The sequence below is a fragment of the Hevea brasiliensis genome, chromosome 3, assembly GCF_030052815.1.
Source record: "Hevea brasiliensis isolate MT/VB/25A 57/8 chromosome 3, ASM3005281v1, whole genome shotgun sequence".
In the NCBI taxonomy this organism is placed as follows: Eukaryota; Viridiplantae; Streptophyta; class Magnoliopsida; order Malpighiales; family Euphorbiaceae; genus Hevea; species Hevea brasiliensis.
Genome location: NC_079495.1, coordinates 21,023,838 through 21,045,199, shown reverse-complemented (window position 1 = coordinate 21,045,199; position 21,362 = coordinate 21,023,838). Strand labels below are relative to the sequence as shown.

Genomic DNA, 21,362 nt, shown 5'->3' with positions numbered 1-21,362 from the left:
CACCCTGTGAAATGACCAAAATACCCCTGTGTCTTAATTTTGAGTTCTCAACCCAAAATAATTATTTTTCTTCTTCTAATCAATTTATATCAAATATTAATTAATTAATTAATCTTTATTAATTAATTTCTCATTAATTAAATTCATATTTAAACACTTTAAATATAAATTTAACTTATACTATACATCAAATAACCTAGATTTAGTTTCAAGCCATGCTAGGGACTTTGCAATCTAATTGCAAACCAAACCTAATTAATTAATTAATTAAACTCTTTAATTAATTAATTAAATCATATTTAATTTGGTAATTACTTGTGTATGTGTGTGACTTACTAGGCTCATCACTAATTGGCAATGAGATATGATATCAACTCTTAACATCATCAGAACTCTTTCTTACTATAAATGATTTCTCTAAATCATTTTATGCACCTCATAGACTATGGTTAACACCTAGCATAGCATGCCATAGACACCCAATCAGTAATAAGGTTTACCTTAAATGAATTTATAATCATATGTTACCATGCACTAGAATCTCTTTGTTACAAAATCCCAATTCGAGCTGGAGTCATGATTTATGTCAAACCCCATTTGCTATGAATATTATGTTCTCTTTTAATTTCAGTTCTTGATTAAAAAGATTTTCTCATCAGAAACTCTTTTCTGAATAAATCTATCTGTCCTGGCTAGGAACTTGAAACATCAAGAACAATTAAATGAATACAGGATTTTATCCCTATTTACTTAGGGTAACAGATTCCATCTTGGTCAACACCTACCTCCATATATAACTAGTAGGAGCCAACATATGCCCATATACTCATACACAGTACAAGTATGAAAGCAGTATCAAACTCAAACCACCTATATACAAGATAACTGTGCTATCTCAGGTCTAAAGATTATATGCACTAATATGATTTATGACAATGCATTGACAAGAGTAAACTCCATGTGCTTGTCATAAGTGTCACTGGTTCGACCTACTTATCATGTATAAGTGCCTATCATGTTTGTTATATGGCATGAAACTCAACATTTCATCTTATTTATATCTCATATAAATAACTTAGGAATAAACATGATTACAATCTTTCTGGATAAGTCATGTCCTTATTGTGAAGTATCCTTGATTGTGAACCTATTTATGATACTTTGTGCTAGAAATACTGTCACTCATATTCTTAACAACTTAAGAATAAAATTTCTAACAAAATATCAATGAACATTTTCTATTACACATAAATATATTATGTAAATAGAAAAGTGAAAATGTCTTTTATTAATTAAAACATGTACAAGATACATACTAAATGATATACTCTAGGGCATACTACTAACAGAATAACTATTGTCCGAGGAAGTCAAAAGTCTGCATAGAATGTTATAAAAAAAATCCACCAAAATAGTTATTGAAGTGACTCTGCTAATCGAATTATTTAAAAAGCCAGAAAATCAGATATCACCTGAGTTAGCTAACCCAATAACTAAAGTAGAAATAACCAAAGGGAAGAAGGTTCATCCATGTGTAACTTTGACCAGTGAGAACAAGGATGCAGTAATCCAAACACTTAAAGATAGGATGGAAACTTTTGCATGGTCACCCGAATAAATCACAGGCATCGATCCAATCATAATTGCTCACAAAATTAGCATGACATCAAAGCAAAGCCTGTATAGCAGAAGAATAGGCATTTTACGTCAAAACAACAAGAGGTAATTGCTAACGAAATTTAAAAAATTATTAGATAGAGGATTGATAAGGGAGGTGAAATACCCCACCTGGATAGCTAATGTCATCTTGATCAAAACGACAAATAAGAAATGGCGGATGTGCATTGATTGCGTAGACTTAAACAAAGCATGCCCAAAAGACCATTACCCACTACCAATGATTAATAAGCTCGTAGATGCTAGCTTATGGTAAGATAAGTTTTGATGCCCTGGAGAAGTTGTGTAAAATTCAAACTCTTTAAGATTCGCAACCAGTAAGGGTGGCGGACAGGCGTGATTTGTCAAGTTCTTCTTATGTAATGCCAACCGTTGGACTAAGCCTCCTCAAGGTTTCTTTAAGTGTAATGTTGACTCAACCTATTAGAGTGGAGCTACTAGATGTGGTAATGCAGCAATGGTCACGGACGCACATAGGTCTTTTGTCATTGGCCTTACAGGTGTGGTGTATGGAGTACACAATGTAAACCATATAGAGGTTATTGCTCTTAGGGAATCTCTGCAATGTTTACTGTCTTATGCTTTGTTAAATGTAGTGGTGCAGGTTGATTCTCAAGAAACTATTACAGTTGTGCATTGGATTGTTGAGGACAGGTTTGAGTGGTGCATTTTGGTTAATGATTCAAAATGGTTGCTTCATCAAGGAATCATTTCTCACTTAGGTGGGTTAGGAGACAGACAAGTATGGTGGTTGATTCACTAGCTAAGGCTGCCTATAATTACATGCTAGTCCAAAAATTTGGGATAGACTTCCTAATTTCTGTAATGCTCTTGTCTTGGATGATTAAGTTGAGTATTATATTTTTTATGAGCCTCATATTAACGGTTAAGTGATTGCACAAAATTAAGATGGATTTAATTGTTTTAAAATTAAAATATATATAATCAATTTAATCAAAATTAAAGCGTGAGAGATTTGTTTATATATATATAATTAGCTATTTTGTTCATGCAGTGTGTGAATTATTTATTATTTTCTTTTTAATAATATAATTTTATATTTTATATTTTATAATTTCAAAATCATACTATCTTACTAAATATAATAAATGTAATTTAAATATTATTAAAATTTTAAATATTTATATATCTATCTAAGTGAAATGAAATTTTATTCTTTAAATGATTATTAACTATTTTTCTTAAAATATTATTTTATTAAAATACAATTAAAAGAATATATCTATAATAGTAAATATAATAATAAATTTACTCAAATAATTAATAATCAATATTTGAGCTCGTGAAGAATTAAATTACTATTGGAATTAGAATATATAAAAGTTGTCATCACTTTAAGTAATAAAATTTTCAAGGGACTACGCACATAATTACATCCACAAATACCGAAATAAAAAATTATTAATGCGTATTATAAAAAATGAATTCTAATTTATTAAAAAATTTAAATTATTAATTAAACCTCTAATATATAAAATATAAAAATTTCATATAAATAAGAATGAAACAAAAGAAAATAGCGACGTGGCAAAGAGTGCCAAGTGTTTTAAGTAATTTTCTTAAATATGCCATGTGCTATGTAACTTCTTTAATTTGTAAACACTCTTGCTAACAAATTTAAAAACAACACAGAAATCTAGTCATTAAAGGAATTTGATCTTTTTAAAAACAGATTTAATTAATGAGTAATACATGGCCTGACTGTATTAGTTTTGGTATATGAAAATTTATTTTAAAAGTGAAATTAATTTTGTTAAATAAAGGCTAACTGAATTTGAAATTCTATATTTATGAAAATATAGGTCACTTTTATTTTCATAAAAATATAATATTTTTGTTAATAAAGGAACAACAAAAATTATTAAAAAATTTTGTATATTTTTATATATTATGTAAATATTTCTTTCATAAAGAGAGGGGAAAAAAATTAATATTATAGTCCATCTTTTCATTTCCAATGAAATTAACATGGAAATTGCGAATAACATATTACCCAAAACTCAATATATCAAAAAAATAAAATTTATTTTCATTTTTATTTTCATATATACTTTTTTTTTATAACTTTCGATTAATGAGGAATATGGTCATCAATAAAAAAAATTATGAACATATACTATAACATGTATAATTTGCTCAATAAAGGAATCTGGTCTTTAGATTTAAAAACAGATTTAATAAAGGCTAACTAAATAACAAATGGCCTAACTGAATTAATTTTGGAATTTGAAATTTTATTTTAAAAGTAAAATCAATTTTGTTTGATTAAGCCTAACTGAATTTTATATTCTATTTTATCTTTTCATTTTAAATAACCTTGGTCTGAATGAGAGGTTTAAAGCTCTTAAGGCAGGCATGAATTTTCTTGAGCATAGCTTCAACGCAATTAGAAACGGAGAGGAGGGACTTAATTGATTAATTCAAGAAATAGCTTTTTTCCCACAAGATAGAATAACATTAATGAAAGCCAAGATAGAATAACATTCATGAAAGCCATCAAGGTGGCAGGAAATTGACTACAAATTTCGTTTAGGCATATGGATTACTTCTAAATGCAGCATCCTGAATGAAACTTCTTAACGAAAGAATGTGCAACTTGAAAGAATTAGGAAGGATTGGGAAGAGAAGGGAGCAAAACATTGCTTAAGGCTTCATGCAAAAACCATCACAAAAGTAGGCATTTCAATCTTCTACATATGCAAGCATATTCATGTAAATTTTCATTGAAAATATCTGCACTTAACCTTTTTTTTGTTTTTTTTTGCCTTACATGTGAGGCTATCTACCTTCATTTTTTAGTATTTGAGAATGCTTGCACTCTCCTTCTTCTTATATGCAATAATTTTTTTCCCCTTAATATTTATCCATCGGAGTTTTGGCATCTTTTTGATAAGAAACTGAAATTTTCTCATAGAACTTGGCATGTTACATGATTTGTTTCTTACCTGCTTTCTGATGTATGCAATTTATTCATAATTTCATTAATTTTATTTGTTTTACAAACTCTAAAAGCTAATTACCATTATCCACTTTCTTATGCGTTCTAATTTTTTTTTCTCATATGCTTTTGAGAAAAAAGAGATACTTTGATGCTTCAAAAGTAAAAAGGCTATCCATACATAGTGCACTCAAAACATGGTAATGAAGATTTGGCAATGTACAGTTTTGTTCCTTTTTTTTTTTTTTTGGGTGTGATTAATGAATGTATAAGAGTTTATTTTTTGTTTGTAGAGTATTCTGATAATAAAGAGTGAAAAATTAATCGTTCAACATGAACAGATCTATGTTTCATTTTGCACATTACTTCAATGAAAGAATTAAGTTGTAGTAAAATTTAAATTTTCACATTAGTTACTGGCATTATGCAAAGAGAACGTAAGGTTATGCATACATCTATAATAATATAATAATGTTTATTATAAGTAATATTAATAAAAATATAAAAATATTGTCAAAAAATAAAATGGAATCCGGATCTGAAAGAATTTGGATGAAGATTGTATTACCTTATATATAAACTGAAAATATATATACTAATATAATTATTAATCAAAATTTGAAAAATTTTATCTACAATTAATTAACACTTGACACAATAAAATAACACTAATCTTATTTAAAAATAAATATTTTGAATTTAAAAATATAAAATATTTAAATTTTGTTTTTACTTATCTTCTTTTAGCCCTTAGTGTAGATAAAATATACAAAATTCCAAAATATAAAATATTTAAATTTTCATTTTAAAAATAAAATTAATTTTATTAGATAAGGCCTAATTTAGTTTGACAATTTATTTTAACTTATCTTTTTTTACTATAAAATTAAATATTAATTTTAGAATGTTTAGTTTAATAATTATTGGTATTAGATTAAAAAAAAAATACAATTACCCCAAAAATAAGGTAATAAAAGTAGAATCGCCCATGGAAATACTCATTCCCATTCATGTCCCTTATCATCGAGCGGCAAGGCCAATAACACCAATGTTCAAAATTTTAATAAAATTAAATTTGCATTTAACATAATTAATTGAAAATTTTATCATTAACATTTTAGTATGATTTTAAAAATTATAAATACAATAAATAAATATTAAATTATATTATTAAAATAAATTAAAACAAATACTTCGTGCAATGCATGGGTAAAATGACTAATTGCATCTTGAACTTGGTATGTAAAAAAAATGGTGAAGATTTCTCTATGCCAAGATACTGCACAGATCTATAAAGGGAAACCAAAGAGGCATCTTTTAACTACGAGGTGGTGCACGTTTGTGAATCACAAGCTTGTTATAGGTGAATCTATATGAGAGTATGCTCAACTATATTTCTGTAGTATGTAACCTTTATACATATATACATGATAAGACTCATGCTATTTGATTTACAAATGATAATATAATAACCTGAATTTTTTTAAATGTAAATTTTATAAAATTTAGTAGTATTTTAATATTATCTAATTGATTTACAATTTTATAATGCATTTATTTATTTATTATTTTAATTTTTTTAAAACTATAGTATTCTCTCAATTAAATTAATGTTATTATTTTATTAATGAAAAATTAAATTTGAATTTTTTAAATGTATTAGATTAGAATTAGACTTAATTGCATAAAGGTAAGGACAAAATTAAATAACCTTCAAAGTTAAGGGACTAAAAGAATAACTAGAAAAAAAAGAAGAAGAAACTAAATTTTCTAACAGAGGAACCCCTTCCCCCTTTACGCTGCTCTTTTCTTGCCCGCCTCCTCTCTATCGTTCTTTCACTATTTTTCGGTGATTGGCAAGACCACCGCCGATGAGATCCATGCCCCACCCTCTAGCATAGGCCGGCGATGGCTAAGAACACCCCAAACAACCATGAATGGTGGCAAAAATAGAGGAGGAAGAGGAGGGAATGCGCGCACGTTGCACGAGCTTCAGGCCATGATTCCAAACTCCGCCGACAGTATTTCGACGAACGAAAAGTGGCAAACAATTTAGCATCTCATGGGCTTCATTTCCTAACCAACCTCGCCTGAAATGATGGCTGGAGGAGAGAGAACTAAGAAGAGAGAAAATAGGTATGATAGCGACTTTCTAGTGAGATTCTAGATAATCAAACCATTGGATCAATGATCTAAGACCACTGATGAATTCAACGCATTAAGACCGTTGAAATAGGACCAACCCCACTCTGATCGGATGTAGTTTGGAAAAGGCGATTATTAGACGGCCTAGATCAATCAGTAAAATGTTTGAACTTTTTCAATTCCTGTAAATTAAATATAATTATCTAATAATTATTAATAATTTATGTGCTTCGTTGAGGTACGATTGGATTGGCAATAGCTCACCGACATTCGAGACTGAGTTTTTGGCCCAATTCAAACCCTCAATGGCCTGTCTCGGAAGGTAATTGTGATTACAGTTGTGTCTAGCATTTTCAAAGGTTAAGAATGCGTTTCAGGTAGCAAAATTTGCAAAGGTAATTCTAAACTCAAGTGTGTGATTTTTTAACCTTGGTTAAGCTAGCTGATTAATTAGTAAAATATTCTTGGGCTAGTGAAATTAAGTAAGATGAATTTAATTAATACAAGGACAATGTAGAAGACCTCTAAGAATATTTTCATAATTTTTGGAGTATTGGAGATTATTAATTGGACTATAAAGGAGTTAGGGACTTCAGTTGGAGATTGAAGATTTAGACTTAGATTAGGTTTCTTGTAAGACTCGGATGGGCATTATATTGTTTTTGTGGGTTTAAGACCTTGTGTGCTGTTGTCGTTGTATTTTAGGTGAATTTTCTTGCAGGGGATTAGGTCTAGTTACAGAAGAAACTTTGCCAAAATTTTAATAAAACTCTAGGATCAAATTCTTACTTTTGTAATTTAAATTAATTAGTTATTATTGTCAGTCAATTGATAGAAACAAGTGTGTCTGTATAGGTGATTGGGGCCAAACATCTTATTTCTTCCAGTAGTAATAGCTGCAACTGTGTCTATCAATTTGTGAGTTAGATATTGATTATTTTTATAATTTCAATATTATTTATATTTACTTGGCATGTTCATGCATTCACTTATATGTATACATAAGTAATTATTACATTAGAAGTATCCCCTATTGGTTGCATTATAAATTTTCTGTGTTGTGACACTTTGGGGGTAAGTTGGATTATATATGTATATATTGTGGATGTGGAAATCCCGAGGTAGGTACAGCATGAGAAATTCATTGATTGTCATGGATATGGATATAGATATGGATGGGCGAGATAGGTACGTGTGTTATATTATCGCTGACTCTAGTCACTTGCAGGGTAGGTACGTGTGTTATATTACCACTGGCTCTCGCAGTATGGAATAAGAGAAACTGTTGGATTTTTAGAGAGGCAGGGTATGGGGTTGGCTCTAAATATGTATTAGGTATGCATGTGTAGCTCCAATTTCTCCACTCGTGCGAGGAATTGAGTGATTTGTTTGTTTAGTGCATTTTCATTGATAAGACTGCATTAGAGATAAATAGTTATAGAGGTTATAACTTTAATCAATATTTAAACTATCTGAGTTGAACGCTCATTCTTGTTCAATATATTTTTTCCTAAGTTATAGGAGGAGCATTTTTTTTTTCTACGGAGTCTAACTTGCATTTTCTTCTACAAGTTATACTATTTATTACTAATTGTTATTGTCGTTATTTATCTATTTATTTGTTTGTTTAAATTCTTAGAGCTCTGCTATGATATGAGTGTTTAAATATATTGCATTAATTAATGAAAATTAATTATATTAAATGAATTATGTATGTTGGTATCAGGCTTGAGCAGGGCTCCCCTAGTTATGTTTTTATCATGACTATTAGGTTGAGCTAGCCCAAATTGAGTTGTAATATTTTTTTTATGTTGTTTTGTGTGTTGGGCTATGATTATGAGTTATGGATTTAGTAACAGTGAGGCTTAGTATAGGCTTCCAGAGCTTTATGCTGGCCTAAATCTTATTATCGGTCTGACAAATTTGGTATTAGAGTTTAAGCTCTAGATTAATGGGAATTATTGTCTTGGGTTTGTCACATGTGAAATATAAAATCCTCATCTTTTTTCGCAATTCACTATTATAGTTTCAGTGTTATTCCTTGGGCAGTGTGTTTTGGTGTTTGTCCAGTGTCTTGGTTTTGCATGGGGTAAAGTTGAGCTAGCAGACATGTTGAGATCTGTTCCAAAAATATATACCCCAGGAAATGATGTGATTAGTCAGAGTGGGGACATATGGTGTGCATATTTAGTGTAAGGTACAAGTATATAAGAATGAGTTATGGAAGTGTAGCCACTTAGAGGTACGAGTATATAGGAATGAGTTATGACAGTGTAGCCACCCTAAGTAAGGGTATGGGTACCATAGTGACTGTTGTCAATGGACTGCCTAGTCAAGGCAAGTTTATGGCATTAGTGGCGTGTCCCATTAGGACCTAATTTTCCATATGGGTTATTTAGAGGTGTAAAGGTGTAGAGATGATAGTTTGGTGGGATGTAGTGTAGTAACTAATGTAATGCTCTCATTGTTTATGCTATAAGCTATAGATTATAGTAGCAACATAGGATTATTATGCAAAGCTACATGCATCCCTATGGTGTTCCATGATGAGGTTTGCAAATAATTTTTATTTTGGTATAGTTGTGCCATAACAACACTTTGCTTTTTTAATGGAGTTAAAAAGCTCCTAGTTAAGGTTTAAAGCCTTGAGATAGAATATTAGAGGTTGTAGTTGGGCAGTAACTAGATTCAGTGACTCAGTTACCTTAACATGAGCTAAAGATAAGCATGATTATTCATGGGATTAGAGGTTTTAGTATGGTTGTAGTGTAATGTGGCACCTTCTAAGTGAGATCATCTAGTGTTTAGTGTGGGATCTTGGATAGTTTGGCATTACGATTTACGTTTTGCCTAGAGTTTAATAAAGATAGTATCTTCTTTGTGTGACAACATAGTGCAGAGTGCGACTTTGCTCCCTAAACGAGACGGGAGATTATGAATGATGTTCATTGCCTATAAAGTGATGTTCTAGAAAAGAATGTAATGATAGAGAGTTGGTGACTCAAGTACTTAGGGAGGATACAAGTTCCATTATAGGAATCATAAGTGATCAAGTCATTATGGATGTAAAGCCTTTGAGTTTAGTGACGAGAATTGGGTACCCAGTGCCCTAAGTTTTGACTGATTAAGTAAAATGGAAATGAAACCCTTATAGATTACCTCCTCAAGGTAGTAGAGGGTAGTTTGTAGTTGGCCAAAGAGGATAAAATAAAAAGGATATCCATATAAAAGAAATGCAAGACTTAGAGCAAGTTAGAGCCTGTCATAATTTAGGCAGTGTTAGAAGCCAAAAACATGGAGCTTAGAGTTGTAGGATCTAAATTAGACTTTATCCGTTTCTTGTTCCCAAGGTGGAGCTAGTAGTAATGGGACAAGATGCCCTTAACCTATTAATAATATGAGGAAAATTATGCATGAATACAACCAAAGCGAGTAGTAACTAGAGGGTATCTAATAGTATCATGAACTATCTTATTATGTAGAGAAACAAAGCTTAGAGAAATAAAGTTAATAAGTAGTAAATTGAATAAAAGTCACTCTAATAGATCAAATTGACATGATGAGAGAAAAGAATGATAAATAATGACCAGAGGCTTTAGGTTAGATTGCAGAGTTAATGGAGTGGTAGTTAAAGGCTATTATAAGAAATTAGGAAAACATCCTCAGTGTGAGTAATAGAGTCACTTATGCAAAAGCACCAATGACAGAGTAATAATAAGGGACACAATAGGAAAAGATAGGCATAGGTGATAGTTATAAGTCATTGGGAAGTACAAGGATTAGAATAAAGGTAATAGGTATGATTAGAGTTGGTTTTGGAAGGATCAGTTAATGAGAGGTACCTTTCAAAATACAGCAAAAATGAAGGCACAAGGATAAATGATGAAAGGCATGGAAGATAAAGGGAGTATAAGTAAAGATCATGAATTATAAAATGAGATATCATGCTGGACATTAGTGCAATTGATATCTTATGGAAGAGCACAATAAAAACAAAGAGATGATGAAAAATTAAGAAGAAAATCAAGAGATATGGGTAAATTTGAGGCTGAAGTTTAGGAAGTTATAGGTAGTAGGTATGGCTATATCAAGGAGAATGAACATGTGAAGTATCTTGTTTGGGACTTATGACACAGCACACATTTCCTACTGCTATGTTAGTACAAGTGGAACTTATAGGTTTAAGGGCCCCTAACTAACCATATGAGCAATTTCCTACAAAGGATACTAGGGAATGATAATGTTCTGATGGTCAAGTTGGGGAAGGTAGTACAAGAAGAATTTTCCATGGTGAATTGCATGTGATGCGTAATAGGAATAGCAAGTTAGTACCATAGTGATACTTAATATGAAAGATGTACTAGTAGGGACCAAATCACAGTGTTAGACTTCTAGAAGTAATGGATTAAGCAATCAAGCTAGGACTAAAAAAAAAGGTTAAGTCAATGATGATGGGATGGACATTTTTGAAAAATAAGGTACAAGGGTGAGAAAGCACAAGGTTGAGGACAATCAAGATGGATCGCTAAGCACTATTGGTGTTATAAGGTGAAAACTCGAGATAAAGTTAAAGCAAAGTACAGTAGGTTAAGGGAATGTATCAACATTAGTGGAAACAAGAAAAGAAGGAGCAAATAAGACTAGGGGACAAATGAAAGCTCGGGAAGAGTTGGTTATAAGAATGAGAACGAAAAGGAATGAGTATGTGAGGTACTCATTGAAGGATGTTTAGGACAAGTTATGGTGAAATGACAGGTTAAGGGAGTAATGGAGCCTCAATCTACATGCCAATGTGCAAAGAAGTATGTCAAATAGTCAGATGTTTTAAGTAAAAGTCATGTTAACTAGGCTGCTAAGGAATATAAAAACTTTTCTCATGTCAGAGAAGAGACCCAATTCACTTTTCAATGTCAATAGACCCAATTCACTTTTCAATATCGATAGATGGTGTATGGAATGTTTGGCACTTGGATTGAGCTCTACACAGTAGGTTACCTAATATGGATAGTAGTTAGTACAAAGACCTTACTAATGACATAAGGTAGATTGGAAGCTCGCTATATCAAGGAATTAAGAAAATGCATTTGATGAGCAAGAGAAGAGCCTTACTAGGGTGTCAGTGGCCATAGGGCAAGTAATGATCTTAAACAAAATGCCTATGACAAATGCTTCAAAGAAAGCATCTCATAGGACACTGTATGGCAAAGAGGCTAAGTCTTGTCTTTATGGAGCAGAGCTTGATGAAGCCAAAGAATGAGAATTGGAGTTATGAGATATCACATCAGAGAATAGCGAAAAAGTAGTAAACATCAAAGATGGTATCAGTCGTTAATGGGTAGCAGGGTTAATGGTATCATACTTGTTCCAATCACTTTCTTTTTCTTATCTCCTATTTGTCTAAAAATTTAAGGATGAATTTTTATAAGAGGGGAAGATTGTAATAACCTGATTTTTTTTAATGTAAAATTTATAAAATTTATTAGTATTTTAATATTATCTAATTGATTTAAAATTTTATAATACATTTATTTATATATTATTTTAAATTTTTTAAGCGTAGTGTTCTTTTAATTAAATTAATGTATTATTATTATTATTAAAAATTTAAATTTAATATTTTTAAAAATTTATTAGATTGATTTAATTGAATAACAGTAAGGACAAAATAAAAAAACATTCAAAAGTTAAGGGACTAAAGGTGTAAGTAAAAAAAAAAAAAAAGAAACTAAAATTTAAAAACAAACGAACCCCCCCCCCCCCCCAACGCTTCTCTTTTCTTCCTGGCCTCCTCTTGTCTCGTTTTTTCTCTATTTTTCAGTGATTGGCGAGACCAACGCTGACGAGATCCCTCCCCCACCCTCCAGCATAGGCTAACGATGGCTAAGAATACCTTAAACAATAATGAATGGCAGAGGGAATGGAGGAGGAAAGGGAGAGAACACGCACGCATTGCACAAGCTTTAGGTTGTGATTTCGGCCGCCTTTGGTAGTGTTTTGACGAGCAAAAGGTGGCAAACAACTCAGCGTCATATGGGCTTCATTTTTTGACCAATCTCACTTGAATGGTGGCTAAAGGAGAGAGACCAAGGAGAGAGAAAATGGGTATGATAGCAACTTCCTAGCGATATTTCGGATGATCTGACCATCAGATTGATGATTCGAGACTATTGATGAACTCAATACGTTGAAACCTTCGAAATGGGACCAACCCTACTCTAACTGAATGCGGTTTGGAAAGGCGATCATTGTAAAGCCTAGATTGATCAGTGAGATTTTGAACGTTTTTTATTTTTGCAAATTAAATATAATTATATGATAATTATTAATAATTTATGGGCTTCGCTTAGGTACAATAGGATGGACGATAACTCACCAGCACTTTTTGGCCTAGTCCAAACCCTCGGTGCGCTATCTCAGAAGGTAGTTGTGTTTATAGTCATTTCTAGCATTTTCAGACATTTTGGACATGTTTTAAGTAGCAGAATTAGCAAAAGTAATCTCGAACTCAAGTTGTGTAATTTTTTTACCTTGGTTAAGCTTGTAAAATATTCTTGGGTAAGTGAAATTAAATAAAATTAATTTAGTTAACACAAGGATGATGTAGAAGACCTCTAAAAATATTTTCATAATTTTTGGAGCACTGGAGAAAATTAATTGGACTATAGAGGAGTTAGGGACTTGAGCTAGAGATCGGAGATCTGAACATAAATTAGATTTCCTGTAGGCCTTGGATGGAAATTATAATGTTGTTATTGGCCTAAGACCCTGTGTGTTGTTGTTATTGTGTTTTGGTTGAATTTTCTTGCAGAGGCTTAGGTCTAGTAACAGAGGAGACTTTACCAAAATTTCGACAAATTCTTAGGATTAAATTCTTACTTCTATAGTTTAAATTAATTAGTTATTCTTTTCAGTCAATTGATAGAGGCAAGTGTGTTTGTATAGGTGATCGAGGCTGTCCGTCTTTTTCTCTCTAGTTGGACCAGCTATACTCGGGTCAACCAGTCTATGAGTTGGATATTGATTATTTTTATAATTTCAATATTACACACACACACACACACACACACACACACACACACACACACACACATATTAAAAGGATCCCCTATTTGCTGAATTTATAAAATTTCTTGTGTTGTGTCACCTTGAGGATAAGTTGGACCTTATATATGTATTTTATGGTGGATGTGGAAATCTTGGGTTAGATGCGAAATGAGAAATTCACTGACTCCCGTCGATATGCATATGGATGGATAAGGTAGGTGCGTGCATTATATTATTGCTAACTCTCATAGTATGGAATGAGAAAATCTGTTATATTTTTATCTATTAGATTTTTAGAGAGTCAAGCCATCGGGTCAGCTTCCAATATGTATTAGGTATGCGTGTGTAGCTCTAATTTATCCTCTTGTGCAAGGAATTAGGTGATTTGTTTGTTTGGTGCATTTTCATTAAAGGACTGCATTAGATATAAATAGTTATAGAGAGTATAACTTTGATCAATATGTAAACTCTATGAGTCGAATACTTATTTCTGTTCAATATATTTTTTCCCAAATTACTGGAGGAGTTTTTTTTTTTACAGAGTGTAACTTGCATTTTTCTCCACAGATTGTATTGTTTAGTTACTAATTTTTATTGTGGTTATTTATTTATTTATTTGTTTAAATTCATAGGGCTCCACTATAATATGAGTATATAAATATATTACATTAATTAATGAAAATTAATTATATTAAATGAATTGTTAATGTTGGGTATCAGGATTGAGTAGTGCTCCCCTATTTATTTTTTTATGATAGCTATTGGGTTAAGCTAGGCTAAATTGAGTTATAATATTTTTATTTTTGTGTGTTGGGCTATAATTGTGGGTCTAGTAATAGGTTTAGTAACACTTACTACGAACTTTAGAGGTTTTATGCTAGCTCAAGTCTTAGTATTGGTTTGGCCCATAAATGGTTGCATTTAAATTATCCCTATCAGTTTGATTAATTGATATTTTCAAATAAAATTATTATTCTTAATTTTCTTTATCATGTAATTAATATAAATATAGGTTACATTATAAGATTTGTTAGTCTTATTTAAAGTTAGGTGATATACATATACATTACAAAATAAAGTTTATTAATTTATTTAAAATTATTTGATTTTCAAATAACATAATTTTATATTATTTTATTTATTTAGATTAATCAATGGTTTTAAATAAATTTATTATTTAATATTATATTAAAACATATTTTATTTGTATTTGCATATATAAAAAAGTTACCATTCGAAAACTTTTAAAATATGCAATAAATGTAATTTTTATTCATATTAATTATATTTTATATGCACTATCTATATAATAAATTTTTAATTTTTTATACTTATATATATAGAAATTATATAATTATATTTATATTGAATTTATTATATATTTTAATATAAAATTATTAAATTCAGTATTATTTAATATTAATAATTATATTTATAAGAAAATAAATTAAAATAAAATTTAAAATACTTTAAAATTTATAAATGTTAAAATATATCTTATATATAAGATCTATATAATAAATTATTAATTTCTTATGCACACTTTTATATACATATATATATAAAAACTGAAATTATATAGTTATATTTATATTAAATATATTGTATATTTTAAAATAAAATTATTAAATTAACCATTATCTAATACAAATAATTAAATTTGTAAATAAGATAAATTGAAATAAAATTTTAAATAGTTTAAAGTTTATAAATTCTAAATATTTTATTTTTTAAAATAAAATTATTATTTTAATTATACCATTTGTTAATTAATTATGTGTTCAAGTGTCAAGTTTTTGTTAGTCTTTAGTGTATATATATATATTAGCCGTAAATTAGAGAATGAAAATTAGCCATTTGCTGAAGATATAAAAAATGTATAAGCAAAGGGCAATTGTGGAAATAAGAGTATTCATCCGGATGCAGCCCTAAGTTAAAGGGTTGCGCATTGGGTTTAAAAGCCCAAAACGCAAAACCCTAAAAACGAAGACAAGAAGAGCGTTGTGGGGTTTAAGAACTGAGGCGCTAAGGCTTTGATAACTTCTAAGTTCTCATTTCCATTTCCTTTCAAATCTGTATTCTTCGAAGCCATTCATTCGCCATGTGGTCTCTTCGTCGAGCTTCCAATTCTCTCAAGTAAGTTGCCTTCTCTTTGCCTCTCTCTATCTACAGATTTTACTCTCTTATGCTTTTCTTTCTATATTTCTTTAGCGGTTTTTCTTTTGATTGTTCATGATTTGACAACTGAAAAAGTAAAGGGAAATGTTTCTCTTCTCTTGATAACTCATTGATTTTGAATTAGGGTTTGTTCAGGGTTGAATTAGTTATAGTGCAGTAAATTATTGTAATTTGGTTGTTCTTTTTTCTATAAGCCTTTTATTTTATTTGGGTTCTGATTTCCAGTAAGGAAAAGGAAAAAGAGTTGGACTGATTTATAAACCGAGCCCCAAGAAGAGTGAGGAAGGTTTAAATCTTAATTCTTTTTGATACACAACAAGGAATGTGCAAACATATTAGAGTACTGTAATTGTGAATTCTTGTAACATGTTATTGGAAGTTTGGAACTTTGTCTGTGAACGTTTCCTGTATTAGAAATGGAAACATTTTGGTTTCATTCGATAAACTTGCTTTCTTTCGTCTTTTTCTATGAAAACCTTTTTTAGCGTTTGGCTTAATTTTTTTTTAATTAATTTTAATTGATAGTTTTAATATCTTCTATTTTCAGCTTCCGGGGATTGAGTGTAGTAACTTCTCGAGTTAGTTGTGCTAAATCAGAAATATTTTCTAATAATGTTGAAGGCTATTCTACAATTTGCGAGTATCCTCAAGCGCTATCCGGCAACAGATGCCTATTTTACCACAATGAAGCTATTTATTCAAAGTTCTATATGGTGAGGCAAAGCATGTCTTCACAAGCTGGTGCAGAAAGCAGTGAATCAGAAGATGACTTAGAGGATGGGTTTTCTGAACTCGAAACACCAGCTAGTGATAACGCAATTGAAGAACGCAATGCAGTAGGTGGGAATGAAGATGAGTTAGTTTCTGAACCTGAGCTTTCTGATGATAATGATGATGTTGGAGAACACTCTCAAAATGCAATGGAATTATTAGATACTGAAGCAGATTCAGATGAGAAAGCATCAATGAAGAAAAAAGTTGCCTCAGAACTGTTTCGAGCCATCATTTCTGCTCCAGGTTTGTCTATCAATGGCGTTCTTGATAAGTGGGTTGAAGAAGGAAAGGATTTGGATCGGGCAGAGATCTTACTGGTCATGCTTGATCTTCGTAAACGTCGAATGTATGGGAGGGCCCTGCAGGTGATTTCTCTAGATTCTCTTTTTCTTTCTGATACATGTGTTATATAGGTGATATTATCAGTTTTTTGAGGGTTTCAGTGCAACCAAATATCCGTTTAACTTAATTATTGTTTAGCTATTCATATGACTGTATTTGTGCCAACAGACATGCAAAATGTCATTTGAAAGTACTATTAATTATTTTAACTGTTCCAGTGCAATAATTTGATAAAAGATTGAAAATTGGATGTTAAATTGTTGTGTCTCCACTTGCTCCTCCCTCCCTGGGCATTTGTGCCTGATACATTAGATCAAAACTGATTTTCCTATATTCCCTGCAATGATTTTCTCTTGTTTCTTGATTGGGTCTCAAATGAAGAGGAAATAATTGCAGTGGAAATTTATTTTTTTTTCCTAATGAGTTTTATAGAACAGAGATCAAATCTGAGTTTGTAGAACATAACAAATTGGAGGGCGATGACATATTTTGTGTCTGAAATCTGCAATTTTTTGTAGGATTTAAGGCCTGTTTGTTCTGAAATCTGTGATTGTTTGCAGGATTGTTTAGAAAGCTTTACACTAAGAATTCCTTACACATTAAAACCCAGGGTTCCATAGACATCTAACCTAGGATAAAATTGCATTGTACAATTGATGTAGGAAATCCTAAAGTTTGTAGAGAGTATTTATAGACTCAAATAATTCTAAACTTTTACTTTTGTAGACTATATACTGGATAAAAATGCTTTACAATCATGAGTATTTATGGACGAATAATTCTAAACTTTTACGTTGCCTGTTACTTGTTCACTTATATTTGTCTGTTGTTCCGCCATAGTTTCTGAATATTCTTTTTTTGCTTTTGTTTGTTGGTCCAATTCTTACTTCATTTAGCAACCTTTGAATGGCACCCTTAAGAGCACATGTCCTTTTTGTTTTAATTTGTTTTTGGATATCACTAGTTTTTTCTGGACTTGTTCTACAGTTCCTAGATGCATTATGCAAGGACTTCCTGATTTTCTTTTACAAAAAGAGCTTCTGTAAACCAAACATCTTTCTCTTTTAGGTAGGATTGTAAAAGTATGAACTTGGTATTACTTCTATATTTTCAAACATTTATTCTGGCATTAGATGCAAGACTTACTATTATGCTAGTAATAGCATGAGTATGACAGTTACGTCTTTGCCTTTTCTGGTCATTGCAAGTGTTGGAGTGCCTTTGCACCTTTTTGCATTTTTATTTTTATCTTCTTTTGTTTCTGTAGCTATCAGAGTGGTTGGAGGCCAATAACCGACTGGACTTTATTGAGAGAGATTATGCTTCTCGGGTTGATTTGATTGCAAAAGTGCGTGGTCTCCACAAGGCAGAGAACTATATTGAGAAAATCCCAAAATCATTCAGAGGGGAAGTAATCTACCGAACTTTGTTGGCCAATTGTGTTGCTGCTAACAATGTGAAGAAAGCAGAGGAAGTATTCAACAAAATAAAGGACCTTCAATTTCCAGTCACAACATTTGCATGTAACCAGCTGCTTCTCCTCTACAAAAGGGTTGACAAGAAGAAGATAGCTGATGTTTTGTTATTGATGGAGAAAGAAAATGTCAAGCCTTCACTTTTCACTTACAAAATCTTAATAGATATCAAAGGCCAATCTAATGACTTAACAGGGATGGATCAAATTGTAGAGACCATGAAGGCTGAAGGCATTGAACCTGATATCAACACCCAAGCAATTATTGCCAAGCACTATTCTTCTGGTGGCCTCAAAGAAAAAGCTGAGGCTATTTTGAAAGAGATGGAAGGAGGAAACTTAAAAGAGCATCGTTGGGCCTGTAGGGCTTTGCTACCTCTATATGCTTCACTTGGAAAAGCTGATGAAGTGGGGAGAGTTTGGAAGGTCTGTGAGTCGAATCCCCGGCTAGATGAGTGCATGGCTGCCATTGAAGCTTGGGGAAGGCTAAAGAAAATTGATGAAGCTGAGGCAGTTTTTAATAGGATGCATACGACTTGGAAGAAGCTCTCTTCAAGACACTATGCTGCACTTTTGAAGGTTTATGCAAACCATAAGATGCTAGCCAAAGGAAAAGATCTGGTCAAGCGAATGGCAGATAGTGGGTGCCGCATTGGTCCATTGACTTGGGATGCTCTTATTAAGCTTTATGTTGAAGCAGGGGAAGTGGAAAAGGCCGACTCTGTACTGCAAAAGGCTGCTCAGCAGAGCCAGCTGAAGCCAATGTTTAGTTCTTACTTAGCTATTATGCATCAGTATGCAAAACGGGGTGATATACATAATGCAGAAAAAATTTTTCACAGGATGAGACAAGCGGGATATGTGGCTCGACTTACGCAATTCCAGACTCTAATCCAGACTTACATAAATGCCAAGGCCCCAGCTTATGGGATGAGGGACAGGATGAAGGCAGATAATATATTCCCAACCAAGGCCTTGGCTGCCCAGCTGGCGCAGGTTGATGCATTTAGGAAGACGGCAGTGTCGGATTTACTTGACTGAAGATTTAGATGGTTTCTGATGCAGTTAATATCTTAATGTCAACTATTTATCTATGTGCAACCATCTTCTGTTTTTGGCGGGTGAAACCATTTTGGTGCTTTTATAGACCTTTGCAGCAAATTGTGTTTGCATTTCTTAGGGATATGTTTTAGCTCATATGCTTGTTACTTGTGCTCCTGCAATTCCCAAATTTCTAAATGCTATTTTACTTAAGGGAAAATTATGCATATGCCCTTTTTTTTTTTTTGAAGGAATGTGCATAGCTATTTTTAAAGGATGTGTCTGTTGGAGGCTCGAACTTATTTGAGAATAAGTTTATCAACTGTTAGATTAAATATTTATATTTAGATTTGTGCACTCTATACATATTTTAATTAATTTTATACATATCTTGATATAAATATTTAAAATAACGATTGTTAAGTTCATTTTCGTTTTTATATGAGTTCAAGCTTATGATAGATAAGCTTATTTCTAAACGGTGTTATTGGCACCTTATTTGCAGGGAAGAAAGTTGGTACCTAGCATGTTTGGAGTAAAGTAATTCATATCTAAGCTCATTATACATTTCCTAGTAGCCAATGATGGCTTATCTGCAGATTTGCTCAGGTTAAATTAAAAAAAAAAAAAATGTTTCCAGTCGGAGTCGTCACAAAAATGAAAAATGTTCAAACGGATTTTTTTAATCCGTTTCGAATTTCTTATCAATTGCTTCATCTCCCTAACCACACGATGAACTTTATCTACTCTCTGATAAAATCTTAATGTGATTAGCAACTTCCTAAGATATGCAATTGCTAAATATAGCCTAAATACAAGTGCAATCCAATCCGAGCTCGCCAAAGGCATGGGCCAGTTTCGGCTTGGGACCAATGATTTTGGTTCGTGGTTAAAGGTCTTAAACAATATTAGAAGATGGATTTGCACAGGTTCGATTTCAAACATTTTGAGTCGGTTATAGGTCAATTCGTGTTAACGTAATTTAACAATTTTAAAGGCTTTTTATTATTATTATTTTTATTTTTTTTAATCACTAGTTGAATCTAATCGGAGCATGAGATTAAACTAATAATTCAGTTCATGTTTAGAAGGGAGTATTCGCAACCGCTTAGTGGGTCTTTGGGTCAAGTCTCAAACTTGGTGAGCCATGCATGACTTAAGAGTGTTTAGTTAGTTATTAGATAGTTGAAAACCACCCAAATAATTATATTAAAGTATTTAATAAATTTTAAAAATAATAATAATAATAATTAATAAGTTACATTTTATATTAACTTTAAAATTAGAACTGTTCATAAACTGCCGTGTTAATTTTTATTATTTAACAAAAATAACCTCTAACAAAAGCCTCGAAAGACGTGATGTAAATTAAATACATCGCTGGTTTTTTTTTAGCAATAACAGTAAATTTTATGCGCCAAGGTCTGGTAATGTGCTGGCTCTTGTGCGACAAGAGGATTTTTTGCCAGTTCTTTACCGTCTGTTATAATGCATAGGGCTGGCTTATGCCCAAACTTTGTGCCTAGTTGATTTTTCATATTTCAATAAAAAAAATAATAGAATAAATAAATAATTATATATTTATTTAATAATATAATAAATTAATATTTATGTATTATTTTAATAGTTTAATAAATGATATGATATAATAAATTAATAATTATATATTTATTTTAATATAAAATAAATTATATAATATATACCGTTATTTTTCATTTTACATATCAA

The 21,362-nt window shown here is 31.3% G+C and overlaps 1 protein-coding gene across 1 annotated transcript; it reads left to right on the top strand.

Moving 5' to 3' along the window:
• The first annotated feature begins 15,796 nt into the window (after window positions 1-15,796).
• Window positions 15,797-19,861, top strand: LOC110653731 (pentatricopeptide repeat-containing protein At1g80270, mitochondrial). Its single transcript, XM_021809491.2, has 3 exons — window positions 15,797-15,961; window positions 16,551-17,142; window positions 18,387-19,861. Exons 1-3 carry the CDS (start codon window positions 15,927-15,929, stop codon window positions 19,632-19,634), a joined length of 1,875 nt encoding a protein of 624 aa, XP_021665183.2. The 5' UTR covers window positions 15,797-15,926; the 3' UTR covers window positions 19,635-19,861.
• Window positions 19,862-21,362: the final 1,501 nt, after the last annotated feature.

Excerpts from the sequence above, each read along its gene's own strand:
- LOC110653731 (XM_021809491.2), top strand. The coding sequence starts at position 15,927 with ATGTGGTCTCTTCGTCGAGCTTCCAATTCTCTCAA. Across the intron at positions 15,962-16,550 it reads CGAGCTTCCAATTCTCTCAA|CTTCCGGGGATTGAGTGTAG; the intron begins GTAAGTTGCCTT and ends TTCTATTTTCAG. Across the intron at positions 17,143-18,386 it reads TGTATGGGAGGGCCCTGCAG|CTATCAGAGTGGTTGGAGGC; the intron begins GTGATTTCTCTA and ends TTGTTTCTGTAG.